The sequence below is a fragment of the Notothenia rossii genome (assembly GCF_949606895.1).
Source record: "Notothenia rossii genome assembly, chromosome: 8".
Lineage (NCBI taxonomy): Eukaryota > Metazoa > Chordata > Actinopteri > Perciformes > Nototheniidae > Notothenia > Notothenia rossii.
Genome location: NC_136906.1, coordinates 18,924,540 through 18,939,740, shown reverse-complemented (window position 1 = coordinate 18,939,740; position 15,201 = coordinate 18,924,540). Strand labels below are relative to the sequence as shown.

At 41.4% G+C, this 15,201-nt stretch overlaps 1 protein-coding gene across 4 annotated transcripts in view; it reads right to left on the bottom strand.

Moving 5' to 3' along the window:
* pbx4 (pre-B-cell leukemia transcription factor 4) overlaps window positions 1–13,664 on the bottom strand; it is a 28,173-nt gene extending 14,509 nt beyond the window's left edge. The window contains exons 1-3 of one of the 4 annotated variants that reach the window (XM_079642968.1): window positions 12,745–13,660; window positions 10,380–10,493; window positions 8,766–8,839 (exon numbers count right to left, since the gene is read on the bottom strand). In XM_079642968.1, the coding sequence (XP_079499094.1) occupies window positions 8,766–8,839; window positions 10,380–10,493; window positions 12,745–12,929 (373 nt within the window). In that variant the 5' untranslated portion in view covers window positions 12,930–13,660. Of the gene's footprint in view, window positions 1–8,765; window positions 8,840–10,379; window positions 10,494–12,744 lie in introns of all 4 variants that reach the window. The other 3 variants (XM_079642967.1, XM_079642970.1, XM_079642969.1) reach the window with 3 other exon arrangements.
* Window positions 13,665–15,201: the final 1,537 nt, after the last annotated feature.

The window sequence follows — 15,201 nt, the reverse complement described above, 5'->3', positions numbered from 1 at the left end:
CACAACAACACACAAACACTAATGAGGGATATATCAATTTGTGTTGTCACTTGGTAAATAAGGATTAAAAGGATCTACAAATCTTTGCCCTTTGTCTATCATTATGCATACTTTTAGCAAAACATGGACAATACAAATTGTTAGACACCTCAAAGTGCTGTCACTTGGGGCACGAGCGATTGTATTTAGCACATAATATATGACTTAAAACACTTTTTTTTTTTTTTTATTAAAGCTTGACCCATCAAACATGTCTGGGATATATTGATGTACTTAAAGGATGAAATTGTGACCAAAAATAAGGACAACATTGGTTAAGACACATAGGTGTGGACAGGCCCTGGTGAATCATCCAGATCGCATGGACACAATTAAACAGACCTCGCATTGAGTATACTGGCATTTGCTAATATTGTTAGCAAGTGGATACATTGCAACCTATAACACATACAACTCAATCCTAGAAAATACTTATTGTATCAAAAATGACAACTGCTAAAAGCGAGGCCCTTATCGGTAATACCATCATGTTGAACACTCTGCCAGGACTACCTCTCCAACATGATACCCACAGTCTAGAACAGTTTTGCACACAGAGAAAAATGAAGAGACAAGGAAGTCACAATTTGAAGTGTCACAGGAGAAAGAGGAGGATGATGAAGAGCACCTAAGCGGGATGCTTGTTAAAGCACTGCTAGGATCTTCCCCAGTCAACTCTCATCAGGCCAGCTGCCTCCTGTGCTCATTAGCGCAGACTCTTAAGGAGCTCCTAAAGACTTTGTGAAAAATGAACGCTCATTTGAGAGGTCGTTAATTTGCACTGTTATGCAAATTAGATGGCAATTAAGCGATAGATCAGAAGAGCAGTGCCCATTTATAACAAGTGAACAAGCATTATGACACAGTCAGATGGTGCCAGAGAGAACTGAGGCTACATGGTTAGTCGGGTCCGATGTACCAGTTTACTGAGGAATAAAGCCAACGTGTTTATATTATTTATGGGGCATATTTGTTTGGGGTATCCCTAATTGGTTTTGCAAATCTTTACAGGCATACATGAATACACAAATAACACACTAATGGAAATAGAAACTAATCACCCAATATACGTTTTGTTTTTGATGAGCAAATGGTACATTATTCCCTCCATCCATACCATTGAGGAGTGTGTCAAGTTTAACAGCAGCATGGGCTTCTCAGTTTCTGTTAAACCACAATGCATAGAGCTCATCTTGGAATGGCTGGGTATCTCTCCCCCCCCCCCCTTACTAGCCCTGATGTTTCCTTCTCTCCCCTGCATTTATGACATGTTGTGAAATATACAAACATACTGTCTGGGACAGCTATGTGCTCTACTGCTGAGGGGTGGAAGGCTCCCATCAATTGTAATTAATCCTTAATTAGTCAGGATTAGAAGCTAGGCTCCGACACTCTCCCACCCCACCGCCACCAAGCTAATGCAATCCAGCTGAGACCACATTTACATATCTTTAATTAAAGAGACGCTGGCTTCTTTTAAGAGCAAAGCCTAAAAGCGTTGTAAGAGTCATAGACATGCTGAGGGAGGGCAGATGAGATGAAGAGTAAGGAGTCTACCCCCATCTTCTGATGGGTCACTCTATATTTTCTGCTTTCTTGTTAAGCCTAAATTATTTGTAATTTGTGGATCTGTAAGTAAGTGTGCAAAAGATGGCACCTTGCCCATGATGTTACTCTGGCCAATAACATTTATATGTCTGTCACCAGTATGTGTATGCCCCTTACAAGTTTTAATTCAACCAAATGAAACATGGCAAAAATAAATATTATTTGAATTTTCAGTTTCATTTCAATTTCATGTGCTTTCATGTTTTCAACTCCCCATCTTCAGTTTCACTTATCTACTCATCTCCAAATAAACTTCTCTGCTGTCATTTTGGGCATTTATTGTAATAGAACAATGGAATCCATTAACACAATGCATTTATATTCAGTTGTCGAAGCTAACCGGATCTTCGTGACTATTTAGCGGCAGCACAGCCAGATCGCTGGTCTTTGTGAATCATGACAAAAATCATGTTCCAGCAATCTTAAAGATGATTAATTCCACTGAGTTCTTCCGTCCTAAAACACACTCCAGACCGCAGTCTCCCATGTCAGTATACTGAGGCCCAGTTCCTTCAGGAATAATACCACATGGGGAAATCAGTTGGCCCACACACCATTAGGTCTAGGCTGGAGGTTGGGGTGCTGTGCCTCCCCACTTTGAGCTGGGGAGTGGGGGGCGGTGGTGTGCCTGTCAGGGCCAGGGGTCTGTGTGATATTAGCCGTCTGCCAATCTGGCTTGGGGAATGGACACCGAGTAATTACTCCTGCTCTTACTGCCTCATCAATCTCCCTGTATCACTCCTGCACACCCCCGCCCCCCCAACGCACACACTATCTTCTTTCGTTCTCTTCTGCAACGGGGCCGTTAGAGAAAAAACAATTGAGTGGCAGGACACCACAAAACAACAGAGATTCCTGAAATGTCAATGAGATAATCCAGAAGCAGCACCACTGCAAATATAAAAGTGATCTTTAAAAAAAGGTAGAAAACCTAAGAATTGGACCAAGTCTGTTCGGCTGTACAAAAGGTGGATGGCCTATTCTAGCTTTCAACCCGAGGGATAGTAAAACAATGAAGGTCTGTAGCTTCACATAGGTTGCATTTCTACCAGACTATTTTTATCTCGTTACTTCTTTTGGCTTAAAAAGCAATGTATGCTTACCCTCATAAAAATATAAAAAAGGCTTCCCACAGGTTCCTAACAACTCATAAATGTTATGGCTCTGTTCCAAATTGGGCTCTTTGGAAACTAATAATAATTAAGTTGCTTTAATGAGGCATGTGATTCACTAGACTTCATGTACTGTAGTCTGTCAAAGTTCGTGAAATACAAACATCTAAATCACATCATGTGAGGCTAAATGGGCTTTTTCTTCCAAACAAAAAATTGAGTGCTACCAAATGGGTATCAAGGGTTTGTAAATTATATTCAAATATAAATAAATACTTATTTAAATACGATTAATAAAGGCTGTAAAAGGTTAAGTGTTTATTCTGGCTGTGAATTACCCCATTTCAAATGTGTGACATAAATTAAAGCTGTGAATCAACACATGGCAACTATGTGTGACTTTAAATAGTGTTTTGTTTTGTTGCTTTTACAACTACAATCATGCTGTAATTCAATTAGCACTAATAGGGTCCTTTCTGTTGAGTGTGCCAAGGTAAGATAATGATTTAATTGGGAAACACACATGGCTCGCAAAAACATTAGGACCTTCATAATCCGATAAAAAATACAATAGCCACGTTCACACCGCAGTACTTTTCCCACTTTAGTTCCGATATATATTTCCAAAATGTCGCGTTCACACCAAAAAGAGCCGGAACTCAAATTAGTTCATCAGAACCTTTTTTAACCCCCTTTTCAAACCCTGCTAGAGAGCAGGTACTTTCGTGGGAGAAAAAGGTTTTTATGTCTGATTGGCTGGGCGGAATGCAAACCACGCCCCGTAAAACTCCCAAAAGGTTTTGTGAAGCCACCATTTTATTATCCTCTCATTAGCATTATTAGCATTAACCCAGCGCAGAAACGCAGAGAGACTAACTTATGGCAACACAAAATAAAACATGGGAGCGGTGGAGATGAGGAGGTGTCGGCATTCTGGCGATTTACTCGGAAGGCTTCAGTAGAAGCTGCTGGGAGTCCCAGCAGCTTCTACTGAAGCCAGTCCCCAACTCCGGGGACTTCGGGTGGCAGTATACGCCGTGAAGTTGTTTGCGGCCTGCCAGTAAACCCAAAGCAGAAGAAGAAGTGACGTCAGTGGCTTCATTTGCCTAATCCTTCCCCCAGGGACTTATTCCGGTGTGAACGCGATCTGTACGCGATCTGTACTTAGTTCATGAGAGCTAAAGAGTTCTCATGAACTAAGTTCTCATGAACCTTTGTGGGAAAAGTACTGCCGTGTGAATGCGCCTATTGTTAATTTATTTGGTAACCCTTTGAAAGGAACTGACAGGCTAACAAAATATTGTAAGGATTCATTCAGAAACGAGACACGCTTCACTAGTGTGGGGGTGTTCCTAAAGGTCCTTACACAACAAACTGACACCAAAGAACACCAAAGAACACGTCCCGACGGAACATCGCCTAACGTCTCCTGCGCCTTGGCCAACAGTCGCACTGGAACACACCACAAAGACTTCAGCCGACAGCCAAGAAGCACGTACGAACTACGCATGCGTGAGTGGCAATAACTCTCCTTACCAGCAGGCGGCGGTAGTGTGTATTCGTCATTCAAAAGACGCAACAACCGGAAGACAGACTGTGTGATACACCGAGAGAAGAAGAACAGACTGCGGGATATAAACAAACAACAAATAGCGTGTGCGTTCCATTTTCACTCTACAACGAGAAGCTCATGGGGCTTTCCCGAACCTGAGTCAAGAGCTGGAGTTAAATGAAATCTCAGATTTGCCTTCTTAATAGTTTGTTTGGGTCCCTCACTTCCGTTTCGCTTTCTCATGCACTGATTCGCTAAGCTGAACAGCCAATCAGAGTGATTTCTTTGACCGACAGCCTTTGGCCAAAAAGGTGTCGGCACGGCTGAAAAGATACGACGGTGCGGGACACACCAATCTGAGTAGGGCGACAGGACGCTCATCGTCGGCCTGACATCCATCGACGGCCAAAATCGGCTTGGTGTGTCCGGGGCTTAAGGTTACATAAGAGATCAAATATGAACAACTTTGAAGACTTAAATACCAACCAGCTGCATAGTTTGAGCTATGATTGTACAACTCTGGACAGTCAATATTGCAACAATATTTATTTGGTCATCACAGTCTAATCCATGATCATTTGATCATCAGGTATATGTATTCCAAATTATATGAACGAAAGAGGGGAAGCTTTTGTATTAAATGTAGCCAGGAATAGCACTGACAAACATAAACCAGAGAGTGAGTTCATCGAGTTGGCTAAATCTCACCATTCATCCATCTTGTCAAAACATTAATAGGATGTGATGATGGGTTGTCAGCTAGCAGCTTCGCCAACATACTATCCACGTGCTGCTTGAATGTGAGATGTTGGTGTTTGTAGATGTTCAGAAAAAGCACACATTTTAAGTCGAATTAAACAAACAGGACTGATGGTAATTGTCAACATAATTATTAACATGTAATTTGAAAGATTAGGCAATGATTGTGCTCTAAAAAAAAAAACTCATACCAACTGAAAGGCTTCTCAGAAAATACACAGAGGGAAGTGAGCGGGCCTTTTGCCGAGGCCAACTGCTAACATTTAGAGCCCCAGCACATTGTTAGTATACTGGAAAAACTGGGCACCTAACAGAGAAATCCACTGGCTCCAGTTAACAGCTCACTGGATTCAGGCCATCGAGATGTCTTTGTTGTTAAACCTGCACATTTGTTGCTCAGGATGCATGGCCTATATGAGTGGTTCTGTACAGAAGACATACATATAATTACAACTGTGACTGGCACATTCACTTTTAATAAAGGCCGCTACACACCGACCTGAGACCAAAGAATGCTTACCGAAGACATCCCGACTTTTACGTCCGCTACGTCGCCTGCGTCGGCTACGCCGCCCGCCTACGATCACACCGCAAAGACTTCAGTCGACGAGTGGCAATAATTGTCCTTATCAGCAGGCAGCGGTAGTGTGTATTCGTCATTCAAAAGAAGCAACAGCCAATCAGAGTGATTTCTTTGGCCGACGGGAAGTGTGAAAATGTGCCGTAAAGCAACAACGGTGCGGGACACGCCAACCTGAGTAGGGCGCCGCGAATGCCCGACTGCCTCTGACTCCCGAAATCGGGTAGGTGTGTCAGGGCCTTTAGAGACGACACAGAGTTAACCATTTCAGTCTTGAATAAGTAAGTTGCAGTCAGTTTGCCACCACTTCCACACAGCCAACTAGAAGCATTATCCCACATAGTTGTTTATCAGACAGCTTATCAAGAAGAGTGGCAAGTGTTTGGGTGTGAACTTGTCCAAGGAGGAGGGAGAAGCTCGCAATACACTTTGCCATCTCCAATTTTACAAAAAGCTTTAATTCCGCTAGGAAAAACTATTTTTATTCTCATTTAAAGCATGTTCAAAAATAAACTGGGAATGTTCAGGCTTGAAAGAGAGGGACTCGAGCAGGGTGACAGAACAGAGTGAGTGACATATTCACTGTTGTCATGCACAAGGCATTTATAAAAGTAAGGAGAAAAGCCTCAAACATATCCAAACTAAATGAAAAACTTCTGAGAGTAACTGCAGTGGCTTGTGAGAGATTTTGGCATAAGCTGTCCCATTGCACCAAGAGCTATTTTTACAGCAAATACCCATGAGAGCGAGCGAGAACAGAACTGAGTTGAAGCAAAGCCACTGGCTCTCAACTTTGATCATTTCCCGGCTCTCTCCAAGTGCTTTAATTTCTTTTTCGGGGTGTATCTTTAATAAAGTATTAGCAGGAATCACATTTCATGCAGATGGAGGTCATGTTTAATGTGAGAGCTCAGGACAACACAGGCACTGTTGTAAAAATGGGGGGTGATTTGGAGTTGGGGCAGTGGGGGGCACTGGCATTTGCGCAGAACATTTCCTTTACAATGAAAACAATCTAACCAACTGCAGCACTCAGAGGAATTCACCTCCCATCCCCCACGCCCCACCTCCCTTCCTCCACCACCACCATTACATTACCATATCAAAGCCCTGAGTTCAGAGCAAGTCTTCTCTTTCAAGAATGGGAGCGAGGCAGAGGGAGGGAGGGGGAGAGGACAAGACCGAGGCAGTAGGAGTAGACCCAAGACCGAGCTTGCTTTTATCCCCGTTCGGTATGTGCGCATGTGTGCAAGGGAAACAGAGTGTGTGTGTGGGCGTGCCGACTCAAGTGCATGTTTGTTAGTGAAAAAGGACTGCAGAAAAACCTGTGGAGATACTAGAGGACTACTGATTGGGTCTTCCACAAGCTGCACTGAAGAGAAGTCAATTCACATTCCAGAGGCACATAATGGGGCCTGCAGGGGGTCTGGTGGAGTAGCAGAGAAATGCCAAAGCAGGTACACAGTGCAGTTAGGAGGGCACTATGTGGCAGGTGGCCAGCAGAGCACAGGCAGAGCCACAGATCTCTACATCTCACGGTTGGCATATTCACCTCCAGCATGAATCTATAGTGATCCTAGCTCTATGCCTGCTTTGTTCTTCTGCTCAGCTTACTGTAAGAGTACTCACAAACCCTGGCTCTTGTTTGCCGGGAGACTAAATGTGAAAATCAAAGTGAATGGCATTAGGGTAAATAAGACCACTGGTTGCCTGGGAAACAGTGCACCCTGCCCCACTCACTCAAGCCTAGCCTTTACTTTTGTCCAATCACTGGAGAGCAATAATACATTATTGACAGAGGGCCACAACAGACAGCAGTGCAGCATTTTCAAATTGTATTTGAACAAGAGAGGTTTGATGTTAGGAGACACAACAGGCTACTGAAAGACGAAAGGCACAAAGAGAGAGAAGAGATGGGAGATACTGGCAAAGCAAGAGAATTAAAAAATGCACCCCCTTTACACTACCATAACCATCCATCTGCCACCTATAGCAGGCCTGCACCCTACAACCACACTGGAATCTGTAAGGTGGCTCACTCGAATCGCAGACAAGATGAGAATAATTAGTGTGTTTACTTTGAATACTTTTGTGACTTAAAGCAATTTTGAGAAATGTACATATTCAATAATTTCCATTAGATCACGTGCTTTTGAAATTCAGAATCATTTGTTTGGACGATTTCAGAATATTCTCTTCTTGCTTTGCATGTGATGTTTGGATAAAGGTACTACCGTACATTGATGCGCATATCAATGTATTCCCAATGCACACTTACCCTACATTGTGTGGTGTAGCTTTTTTTTGCTCTGTACTGAGATAGCTTGAATGTAACAATAACCTCTGTGGATTCGTTCATATCTGCCTGCTGTCAACTAGCTGTGTGAACTTTCGTTTGCAATCAGGTTGAAATTGTTCACATAATTTGGATATGATAAATTGTAATAGGGGTATAAGTAATATATCATGACCCTGCTTTAATAAAGTAAGAATTGTGGTGACAGTCAACTACATTTCCCAATGTTTGGGATCAATAAAGTGTATATCCATCCATCATTAGTTTGAGAATAAAGAACCTTGAACCTTGATCTATCTACAGCCACATAGCACTGTATTTTTCTTTTTGTTGAAAACTGACAGGAAAGGTAAAAATGGGTAAGGCATATCTCTGCATTCAGGTAATACAGGTCAATATGGAAGGCAAAATTGCTATTTGGGATACATGCAAGAGAACTCCAATGTGTAAACATATTTAGCAGCAGGTTCTGCAGTCTGTGTCTCAAGTTTCAAAGCACCGATCTACTGAAATGAGTTTCAGATGGTCTGTGTGCAGAGCCGCCAAAAATACGTTACGTTTCTATATTTACTCAAAAACAGTAAGTACTTAAAAAACAGTAATGTTTATTTAAAGTGATCTTCGACCAAAAGATGAACAATGTGTGTAACTGAATCAGTTCTGTAACAAATTCAATCCAATCATTAGGATTTCAGTGCACGGTTGTAAACAAGCAACTTTGTGTCGGGGAAACTGTAACAAAAGCACAGTACAGCTCCACACTAGGTTAACCTGAGCCAACTGGGGAACACAAACAGAGCGAGTGAAGTAGAAACTTACCCGTCTTCTCTTTGATCTCACAGAGAACGCTGAAGAGGGCTGGCTTCATTCTGTGACAGTTCAGGGCATGCTTCCTGTAAGAGAGAAGAGGGAATAAGAGAGGGAGAGAGCGAGCAGGATTACGATAAACAGACCTCCATCTCAAGTCATTCCATGTCCTCCCCCATAAAAACAGGTAGAGGAGCTGTATGTATTATGCATTCAGTATTTCAAGAAGTGAAGTGCAACAGAGCCATGTTGTGCAAAGGCATTTTCAATAAGCGAATGCCATTGTAGTGCAGAAACATCCCTGATGCGTCAATCTGAACTAGCAAGAGTAATGTTGTCATTTGGATGCTTCGCACTGTGGGACAGGTAATGATGCCAAACCTCAAGGTCATCATTACTGAGCACCAGATTCCACAGTTAAGACAGTAATCTAATTTCTAGCCTACAACAGAAAGACTTGTTCCATAAAAGTAGATGGTGAGTTTATAGAGAGGATTAAGATAAAGTTGCACATTTAATTGAATCAGAATTATTGCCATACAGGCTAAAAGCAATTAAAAAGGAGGAAGGGCAAAACTTCTACAGTTCACCGTAATCAAATCAGAACACCTGAGCAGCAACATTTTCTAGTAATACACATGCATGCACCCACACACACACCCATACAGCTTACTCGTTGATTAAAACGTGTAAAATGTAAATGCTGTAGCAAAGACCCGTTGCTAAAAAGACCCCAAGTTACTTGACAGTAGTCTCTACCGTTAACTTTAGAACAATCGTGCACACCAATTACATCAGAGAGGGCGAATGCATATAGCACAGCATAGAACTGCACTTTGAAGATATATTTTTGCACATTCAAAGACTTAATGAAACAACTTACAAATACATGTAACTATGCATGCATCACAAGCATGCACTATATGTAGCCCAACATTTTAAATTATTGTTTTGATTGTCAGTAAGGTGTTGTTTCTATAGTAACTGTGTGGCCACAGTTTGCAGTGCAGCCTTATATTGTAATATGTGTTTTTAATGTTGTGCACCCCCTGTTTTTTAACCATTATTTCTATAGGTGTATAAAAACACAAGCACATGGATGGGTTCTAGAGAGTTTTACAGACCGCAAAAGATAATTTAGTGAAAAAGAGATTTTAGTGGCAACAACCACATTATGTAAACATGCAAGTGCAATATACAGTTAACGTTTATGTAAAAAACAAAACCAGCATGAGGCCTCCATTTCTGATGAGCATGACTAGGGAAACATTTCTTGAAATAGCTTTCCAAATAACATTACTAAGAATACATTAAAAACAACCACGGACGAACATGATTTGGCTACACCTGACCTCAACACCAATTCCAGTTGTGAATGACCACTGCAGTATTTATGGGGACTATGACGACTTGCATATATTTCTGTATTTGTACGAAATAATGCCTTTCTGTGGGTATATTCTGTGTGGCAGTGTAATTTAAAGGGGTTATGTGTCTAGCATTAAGTATGTAATTTAGTTCACCAATTAAGTCACTGCTGGATTGAGTTGGGGGGAGGGCTGCCTTCGGCATGGAGGGTATGAGCAGGAGGGGGAGAAGGAGGTGCTCATGCGGTCCTGTACTGACCTGTGCTGGAAGTTGAGTGGCAGGCCACCCCCTGCCATGCCCCCCCCTGCTCTCCCTCCCTCTGTGGGGTCGTCTGATCCACCCCAATGCGCCGGCGATTCCTCTGGCCAGCATCTGAACATATGGCGACAGGGTGAGAGGATGAGGGTGGATGGTGCGCAGGAAGTGTACTTTGCAACACCGAGGTCGTGCGCTGCCCTGACCACTCCCCATCCCAACACACTGCCACCCTGCACGACAAGGGTGTCACGCTCACATGTGAGCAACCACACATTTACTTGTAGACCATGGCAGAGGGAAAGATGGATGTGTGGGTGACAAACTTGATCAGAGACAAGTATGATGTTGACAAAGCCTGTACAATTTAAGTCATATCATACATTATAAACCTATTTGAAAACAGATTGCGTGTAGTCCTCAGGTCTGATTCTATTTTGTCTTTTAATGTCTGAATTAAACATGATAACAGAATTAGAAAACGGCTTTACATTACGACACTTAGTCCAAGCTAATCCATCAGCTAATGCTAAAAACATACTTTTCACCAGATGAAAATATTATTAACAGAATTGCCTAGATAATATAAATGTTATGCACATGAGAGCAGCAAAGGCTTTTCCACTGAAATGCCAAAAGGCTGCATTATGTTTAGTATAAATCCTGCACATGTGGTACGAGGAGGACATTCTCTGAGTGGGAGTTTAGATCAATACAAGCAAACAGCAAGGACACCTCTTGCAATTCAAAAGCAACCACACCTTTAATTAGTTTTCAGAATAGCCTGTTAACATGTTGTAATAAAAAGGCCTGCTAAATGATATCCTGCTATGTAATTGGCCCATTCAGTTACAAATAACTGCATTTTACATAACAATCACAAATCAGATTTGAAAAAGGGAAACAAATATAATAGACAGTAATAAATATTCCAAATCAAATATTGTGCATGTGTCAATGACATAAAGGCTAATTAAGTCCTCAAACTTGTACTGAAGAAAAGGTAATATCCCAGTGTTCATAGGCTGCTGGTATAGCATCATCCCTCCCCCTCACCACCATCTCATTAATAGAAACTCGATTTGTGGACAGCTGCACTCGCGTACACATTATAGGAGAATTGATTGCACCCAGCACACAATGAAAAGGATGAACACCAGGGAGGGAGGGAGTGAAAGAGGAGTGAATTAATTAAGAGAACCAGGTGGTCAAATGTTGGGTGGAAAATCACTAGCTAATGACACATCACACTGTGGACACAGTCTTGCAGTAGACGGTTGTCTATTGTTGAAATACTGTGGCTTCATCTGAAACTGACCTTATGCTCCTTGAGCCACATGGCAAATGAGTGCGGGTCAGAATGCATATTCCTCTCAATAATTATACATAAAATACCCCCAACACAAACATTAAGTGACAAGTCATTTAAATGAATGATTGTTGTCATCATAGACAGCACTGGGCTGATACGTGGGGCAACTGGGTAATCCTTCCTTTACCTTAAATTATCAGCTCATTTGCATTTCAATGAGTTGTGTTATCGACACTCCTTTGATGTAGAGCGGCATTTTCAGATACATGTTATAATTAGGCATATCTAATATGCTATAGTCTGATTAGTAATACGTGAAGGATTTGGAAACATTATCAGAATAGCTTACTTTGTTTTACTCAGATAGCTCTTGCAACTTTTGACATGCCCTATAAATAAAGCATATTGTGTGTTATTGGAGGTACTTTTGTGTAGTTTTGGGGTAAAGAAAAAAAGTCTCACTAAAAAAGGTATATTATCATATGGGAAGATAACCAAAACTAATATTATTTGGAAGATCTTATTTATTAATGCTGGGGTATTTTTTTATTTTTTTTATTTAACTACTACTGCTCTGCCATAACAAAACTCATGATTTGCTTAACCAACAAATACATGCATGCAAAAAGCTTTAATTTGAGCAAGTGGTAACGTGCATTACAAACGTCCACCATTATAACAGACTCAAAAGGGGATTCAAACTTTTTAATGTATCACTTAATTGATTTACCTTTACACTTTAACGTTATCGCCATTGTTCAATCAAGTGGATATGTTCACACACTATAGTACACAATAAAGCACGAATTGAAGTAACAAAGAACCTCATTTCAAACTACAACAGCCTGGTAATGTGGGTGTTCCAAGTCATTTTGTATGTGAACGTATTTGTTTAGCAACGGATTGCAACTAAACGTGAAGTTGACTTAATGTAGCAATTATGCATTATCTTAACTTACGTGAACGTTACACATAAAAGCTTGATCACCAAAGCAAACATAAGACCCATTTTAGCTTAGCTATCATGTGTGGAAAATGGCTCTTCGCCCGTCTTACCTGGCCTGTGCTTCGTCCAGGCTTTCGTCGGTGATGGCCATTATTTGCTGTAGGATATCCCCTATGTCTTGTTGAGGTTGGCCGAGGGACTGCTGTTTTCTAACCGAGTCTGGATCACCGACATCGGCTTGTGCTAGTCCAGCGAGTCCTGTGAGACCCGTCAGCATCCTGGTCTGGTCATCCATACTTTCAAAGAAAACTCGACTCGTTTTCTTCAGTCGAAGAATACACACAAATAGCTAGCCTGTTAGCTAGCCAGCAAAGTATATTCTACGACCAATCATACAACAATTCTTACCGTAACCGACAGCGACGACTAGAAAATAGTTAAGGGCTGGTGTCATAAAACAGATCACACAAACACGCTTTACATTCGCTTGTGTTTTCCCCCTCTAGTCAATAAACGCGGCCAGGCTAACGTTAGCTAACCACCGAATGAAAAGCAGCTAGGTTAGTAGCCGTAGCCCAGCAGAAAAGCAGCAGGGACACACATGCAAAGACTGTGTGAGCTGGCCAACAGCGCCTCGCACATTTTCGAAAAAAAAAAAAAAAAAATGGCAATAGACGACCACTGTTGTGAAACTAAAGCTCGCAAATACAAAAGAAGAAATAAGACGCGCAAACAGCCACTAAGCTTGTCTAGCTCCAATCAGCAATCTCCTACCAAAACACACTATGGTTAACCATTGTTGTTGATGTCGCGCGAGTATGTGGGACGTTCTGGGCTGCGCGAGCTGAGTGCGTCTCACTGACCATTGAACTCGCAGCACCACAGAGCGCGAGCTTGCGGGTAGTCTACTATAGAGACGCTACACATATAGAAACATATTCTGTATTAGCTGGTGCCTTGTTGGATACAGTGCATCAAATCATAATTTTGTGACACAGCCCTCCTTAACCTATAACTGTATTATGGTTCAGGTGACAAGATCCTCCTCTTCTACGCTCTTTACAAATGGATAGCCCCTTACGTCATCAGCATTGCTTGTCGTATTATAATTAGTCCATGCCATTTTCCTCATTAGTATAAGGTAAGATCCCGTACCTAACAATATTATTTTCTCAACACAACTTTCAAATACATGCTTTTTTTTTTACATTTAAAGAACTGAGGTGTGCTATTTTTAAATTAAACATGCTGTAGCTTCATATAGCAATTAGACAGCATTGTGTATTAATAAGCAAGATGTTAGAGCCTCTGTCGTTTACAAATATTGGTTTGAGAATGTGCATTGTGTAAGTGAGTCTAACAAACCACAATACCTATTCCCGCTTTCCATGTTTAATAGAATAAAATGACATATTTGGTCTCTGAGAGTTAATGTCATTTAATTATTTGTGCCTAAAAGTCAATGCTAGGATGTTCATGTGTATGAGCAAATTGTGGCAATTTCAAGAGCAGTATTCAATATTAAAGCAAAACAGTACAACCTGAGAATATCATTTTGTCCTAAACCCCCGATGAATGAAACTTCCCATCAGTTTTCAGTATGAAAATGTTGACAGCACAGATTGAAAACAAGTGTCCTTGTTTTTTGCAAACTGGGCAATTCTGCTGTAGTTTATCACTCAGATCAGAGAGACAGCTTTCCAAGACGAATGGCTGGCTGAATGGATGTGGAGGAGAGCTGCAGCCAGGCTTGCTGTAGTGAGAAGAGATGATGGGTGTGCATGAGGGAGTAGGACCAAACTGGCAGTGGTTTATGCTGACTCTCCACACATCCATCTACTACAATCTGTAGCTAATCAATCTAAAGTTAGAGACAACAAGGATAGAGAATAAAGCAATCATAAATTGTTCTTTGCATGTGCATATAGTACAAGTCACACTTTAGTCTTGGTGGTATTATCAAGCAGTGTATTTTATTGTTTACCCCGGCCACAAACACATCTCTATTCTTATTTACATTCAACCTTTAGGTATAAGAAAAAATAACCTTTCTAAAAATAGTCAACAAACAATAACCTATCCCTAACCCTAACCCTAAGAACCTGGAGGGACTGGGCACAACACGGGCACCTTTATCCAAATATGCACCTAAATCAAACTCTTTAAGATGGCTTCTAACATGCCATTTACATGGGTCATTGAGGTTTTTAAAAGGATGTTTATTATACAATAGAAAGTGAGGAACTGCAGGGGTTATCATCTAACTCTTAAGTCAGTCTCCCTGTCATGAGAGACTTTCCCTTGAAAATAAAAAGACTGTCAGAGGCTTTGTTAACTTCTTTATCTGTTTTATTGTTGGTGATTCATTTAAGGATCATTTCTGTGAAACTTCTATTCATTTGGATGCTAAAGCTGCCCTCCTCTCACCCCACAAGCATCAAGCCTCATTTTCATCTAAATAAGAATCGATCTTTCCTGCTGTGCACCATCCTCCTTTACTCACAACTCTCATGGTCACAACCCTGCTTGTCTTCTCTGTGCTTGTCCCCTGCTCTCTAGTCGCTGCC